Source organism: Penaeus chinensis, chromosome 26, assembly GCF_019202785.1.
Source record: "Penaeus chinensis breed Huanghai No. 1 chromosome 26, ASM1920278v2, whole genome shotgun sequence".
NCBI classification, from domain to species: Eukaryota; Metazoa; Arthropoda; class Malacostraca; order Decapoda; family Penaeidae; genus Penaeus; species Penaeus chinensis.
In genome coordinates, this window is record NC_061844.1 from 17,022,597 (window position 1) to 17,028,332 (window position 5,736).

Here is a 5,736-nt window from a genome sequence, read left to right on the forward strand (position 1 = left end):
AGCCAAGAAGCACAAGAGGGTTATCATAAATGTCAAATGACTGCACGGAAATTCCAGCTCTGTGCAGAACCTTGAAATAAGAACCTGCAATACCCAGTCTTATCACCAGTCACAACAGGGAACCTGTGACAGTTACTCCAGAAAGATGATGCACACACGCACACACAGCTGTAAAAATTGACGAGCGTCAAAACAGCAACCACTGAGGAATACTGGTCCGCACACCCGGCTCTTGTGGAGATTGAAGGTGGCCTTCCCGATGACGCGGCCGACAGAGGAATCAGACGCGGCCTCGAGGGTTCACTCCCGTGTGTGTGGGCCCCAGCATCCTGGCCGAGGGACTCTGCGCGTGAGCCGTGTACAAACCAAGGAGGTGGCTGGGAGGCAGGCTTGGGGCGGAGGGACTGCTAAGAGGGTTGAGGGCAGCCCTATCTGTGGTTTGGGCGATGCTGGTCTTGGTCCCCATCAGCAGCTGCATTGGTGGCCGCCGGTGGGGCGTGACCATGGGTGGGTGCGGGGCCCCTTGCCCCAGCCCCTGCCCCACCTGGGGAGTTGTGGACCATTTCATATTCCATCACCTCCTTGTAGATGAGCTCTTTCCACTGGTCCACAGTGTGCTCGCGGTCATCCACACTGTGGTCATAGGGGCCTGGGGCAGGCTGCAAGGGAGACTAGGGTTAAATCTTAGCAAAGGTATTCACAGTAACTTATGAAGTGTGGAACTCAGGTCAAAAGATCTGATACATTTTCAAAATTATGTATTGTAATAATGTGCATATCTTGATAGTCATTTTATAAGAAATCATATTACATTCTAAAGACTTTACATTCAGAAAGGCTTTAAACATATATAGAGCAAAATTTACACAAACAATTTTTAATTTATATATAAAAAAAAAGCCAACTTATTTTGTAACACAAAAAGGTAAACCAAAACCCAAGTACTCACAGCATTGACTTCAGTTTCATCATACCACACATTAATATAGGGATGCATTAACGCGTCGTCTACACTTATCCTTCGCTCGGGGTCTATCACGAGCATCCTTGATAGCAGGTCGCGTGCTTGACTCGCTGCAATGCATTGCAAAAAATATTAGCGGTGTGACTGACGAGTAATTCATGAGTGCTCAAAAATAGATTTCTATCAACAGATATATCTATCTTTGATAAAGAACTATATGACAGACATAACAAAAATTTGATTTTGATTATACTTATATGGACTGCATTGCAATATATCATATTAGCTTTATACACAGAGGATTATAAGGAGAAAATGAAGAACTGTAATAACAAATTCATGTAAATTTTACATACATGTGTGTGTGTGTATATGTGTGTGTGTATATGTCTGTGTGTGTGTGTGTGTGTGTGTGTGTGTGTGTGTGTGTGTGTGTGTGTGTGTGTGTGTGTGTGTGTGTGTGTGTGTGTGTGTGTGTGTGTGTGCAAGTTTTTCATTGGCATTTTGAGTAGTAAAACCCATGCACAGAATATCATGACTCAAACATTATTTGGTATATACTCACAAAAATGGAAAATGAGAATGTAACAAAAACAGTGAAATAAAAAATAATAAAAAAATAACGTAAAAGGTTAGACATCTTTTCTAAATTAGTACAAATCGCCAGTTACTTACCTTGCCACAGGTGTTAGATCATGGTGTTAAAATTTCAGTTAAGAAAACCAACAGTTCAGCTCTTTTGTTTTCATTTGTGGTTTTGAGAAAGGGGATTTCTTACTAAAATTTCATTCATAAGCTGGGCAAAAGTTGCATAACAATTAACTGATAAATAAATAAGACCATACTTATAGGTATTATCTATAAGCAATGAAATGAAAATATTCTCATGTTTCATTTTGCTATCTTTACCCCAATAGAGAAACATTTCTCTGGGTAACCAATTTCTAGACTCCTAAAAACCAAGTGTCTATCTCACTCGATTACAAAACAGAAAAAAAAAAATAAATAAAATAATAATAAAAGAAAAATAATAGCATTACTAAATCCACTTATGTGTGTCAAGAAAATGGACAGAATCTCCACCTCTTCTCAACCACAAATGAAAAAGGTGAAAATGGCGTTTCACAATCGCCCAAAAACACGACGAAGCATTATCACCACCATCATCATCACTATCAAGAAGGTTGCCACAGCACTCCATGCTTCACTCTGCCTGCTCTCTTCCTCTCTCGCTCTTGAGAGATTTTGAGAGTGCCGAGCCTATTGCCTCTTTTTCCCTCCTCACCTTTGATCCAGTAATAGCTGTGTTGCCTGGGCCAGTACCTGTCGCTCTCCTCCTCACCTTTGAGTCTGTTATGGTCCGTGGACTCGGCTGGGAACAGCACGTCGGGGAACAAGCGGTCGAAGGAATAGCCTGGGTAGCGGGGACGGTTTTCCACATAGTTGCGAACAGTTGGCTGTAACCTTGACATGAACTCTTGCGAGGGAGTGCCCAGTTGCTCTGTTTGAGGGAAGGTGGGGAAGAAAGGATGGTCATTGTTGAGTGAGTTATTTTGTATGTGTGTGCGTGTACATGAGTGTGTTTTGTTTTGTTTTTTAGTGTGTGTGTATGTGTGTGTATGTGTGTGTGTGTGTGTGTGTGTGTGTGTGTGTGTGTGTGTGTGTGTGTGTGTGTGTGTGTGTGTGTGTGTGTGTGTGTGTGTGTGTGTGTGTGTGTGTGGTTGTGTAGGTCTGTGCATGTGCATGAGCAAATTATATACATTACCATGTCATTTTGCTTGCCTGTTCCATATATGTTCATTAGATGCCATACATATCATGAAGATATCTATTGGCCTAACTTTGAAAAACATAACTTTAAAATGTTAATATTAGAAGAAAGAAAATGAGTCATCCACATGAAGTACATATTATCTTCCCAGTCTTTTCATGTAGTTTATGTCTATATTAGGATGAAAATATTCTTTATATATGCAAACCATACCATCTACAGGCAATTTGTACATCTTGAAAGAATCTGTAATTCTGTTATAGAAAGAGCAGTAAGGTTTTTGGAAGTACCTCTCAAACAGCAATAAATCACAAATGAATATCAAATATATATACTAATATTGTACAACTATATCAGTAATATATTACAGTTTTTTTTTTATAAATACATGTATATATAAGTGGACTGCAGTATAAATCACATAAGTAGACTACAAATATAATAAATTTCAAATTACATTAAAACACCTAATAACAATAATACAAATATACACCTTACATAAACAAGTTAAGCATTTTCACCTCATTATATATCTAAACAAAAAAAAAAAAAAAAAATGTAAACAAATCTAAAATCTTCAGCCAATCTCACTGCCACGCTCACCAATAATCTTATTCCACAAACAAGTTAAGCATTTTCACCTCATTATAGATATCTAAAAAAAAAAAAAAAATTGAACAAATCTAAAGTCTTCAGCCAATCTCAATGCCAAGCTCACCAATAATCTTATTCCACTGGTCAATGTGATCCGTCCCTGGGAACAGGACACCTCCTCGAATCATCTCTCCCATTATGCAGCCGACCGACCAAATGTCCACGTTCTCTGTGTAGCCCATACCTAGAATTACCTGCAAGATGCACCGGGTTTTAGTGTGGGAGGGGAGGAAGAGTAAAATTGGGTAGAGGCAGAGGAGAAAGTGAATGTGGATATCAGGGAATAGGAAGAGATTGGAGGAAGAAAGGAGAGGAGAGGAGAAAGGAGAAGAGATGAGAGGAGGAAGAGGATAAGATCACCTCAGTTAGCAATACATTCTGTAAACTCCACTTCACGGATGATTGGGTTTAGGCACTTCCATCTATCTTCATGCCTCTACTAACTAAACACTTGACTAAATTTGTTTCTGTATTTTTATATAAGAGGCACGAGGGGGCACCTGAAAACCGAAAAGTGAGTCGATATCCCACAAAGTGTGGCTTAGCTGGTCCTGGTATCTGGAGATTATTGTAAGCTCAAAAGGCTGATTCTTATGGACTGATATATCAAACTAAATTACTCCTGAAGATTTTTTCACTTATCACAAAGTCATCTGACTGCAGAATATATGGAGATGAACACTAATTGGATCAATTCAAACCATGGAGGAATAGCGAGGTACCAAACTACACTTTATCAAACAGGCAAATAAACTACTAATTATAAAAACAAGTTCATAGAAACATACATCTTGAGATAAAACTGCAAAGGGGTAAATTATCATGTATAACTATCTATACAGGTATATATGTATAAAAAGAATGCTATCTTAAAAAAAATGATTGACCTGGAAGAAGAGGAAAAAAAAAAAATTTGAATTCTTTTCCAGACTTTCATATGAACAGCCAACAGGGAAAAGCAATCTTCAAGATTTTTCACGTTTCATGCCATGACTCTATATCACATAAAAACAGAAAAGGGAGAAGTGTGGAACGCAAATTAGCGCCTTACCTCTGGAGCTCTGTAGTATCTAGTTACAACATAGGGAGTCATCATAAATGTGGTACCAGCTGTCCGTGCTAAACCAAAGTCTAGGATCTTGAGTGTACAGTCTGATTTTACCACGATATTACTAGGCTTCAGGTCCTGTAAGATGATAATGTATATAATTTGAGAGGGTTTTTTATTAATCTTAAAGGTGTAGAAAAAAAGTACAATAATTTTGTTAAAAATTAAGACCTGGTATCCTTCTTTTCCTTCTTTTTAAGAAATGTGTAAGAAATGAGGATTGTGGCATAACATTAAACTGCAAAGTTCAACACAAACAAAGAACAAAAAGAAGAAAAAAAAATCCATGTCAACTATCTATCCCTTTGGCTCTCAATCAAAATGCATTATATCATTTCCAAAAAATTCTATTCAAACAAATGTAAATGAAAAACCATTTTTCTAGGTACTCTAACCACCACGGCGACACCTAAAGTGTGCTATTAAGAGGTGGAACAAAAGCAGCCTTTTCATACATTCACAAGGCCAGTGACTCTTTACAGGAGATAAAGGTCCTCACCCTATGGATAATGCCGGCTGAGTGTAAGTGTTTTATCCCACACAGCATCTGGTAGAGGAGGTAGGACATACGCTCGTGGTCCAGGTCCATTTGTATGACCTGGCACAGATTGGCATCCATTAGCTCCATCACCAGGTAGACATCCTGGAACTCCTCCAGCGACTTCTGTGGCGTGAAGGCGTTCAGCAATCCGATGATCTGGAAGAGTATTTCATGGCAGTTAAGACGAGGTCAAAGGACAGAAAGTAAGAAAAAAAAAAGAGAGAGAAAAAAAAAAACAGACAAAAAACAATATTACCAGACAGGAAATAAAATAAAGTAACTTTTAATAAAAAAAAGAGATTGTGGAAAAATATGACAAACTTTAAGTCCAGCTCCTCCTGGATGACAAATACTGCAGTAATGTTAAATTATGACAAAGAAGGAGGGGGGGAAATGGATAATTTTATGGGCCCCAAATTGAAGCAGATTCCCACCAAAATGTCTCTTCCATTTCCACTTCCTCGGGAAAATTCAATCAAACACCCCAAACTTTCTCGATACTTGCTTCCAGCCGACCACACAGGGTAATGGAATGGTCAATGACTGCACATACTTTTGAAAGCTATCTTTATGTGAGCAAAATGCACTAATAGGAATTGTAAATTATGGAGCTGTAACAGAATAATAAATGGTGGAGAAACAGGGGACGAAAAAGAGAAAGGGAATGAAGAGGGATGTGAGGACGTAAAAGGGTAGGG

General features: G+C 38.8%; 1 protein-coding gene across 1 annotated transcript in view; it reads right to left on the bottom strand.

Annotated features, from left to right (window-relative positions):
• Nucleotides 1-284: 284 nt before the first annotated feature.
• The window catches only part of LOC125038936 (stress-activated protein kinase JNK-like), an 8,194-nt gene continuing 2,742 nt past the window's right edge, over nucleotides 285-5,736 (bottom strand). Inside the window, exons 3-8 of the mRNA XM_047632621.1 lie at nucleotides 4,997-5,194; nucleotides 4,441-4,575; nucleotides 3,454-3,583; nucleotides 2,307-2,465; nucleotides 950-1,074; nucleotides 285-659 (exon numbers count right to left, since the gene is read on the bottom strand). Coding sequence (XP_047488577.1) covers nucleotides 429-659; nucleotides 950-1,074; nucleotides 2,307-2,465; nucleotides 3,454-3,583; nucleotides 4,441-4,575; nucleotides 4,997-5,194 — 978 coding nt within the window. The 3' untranslated portion in view covers nucleotides 285-428. The remainder of the gene's footprint in view (nucleotides 660-949; nucleotides 1,075-2,306; nucleotides 2,466-3,453; nucleotides 3,584-4,440; nucleotides 4,576-4,996; nucleotides 5,195-5,736) is intronic.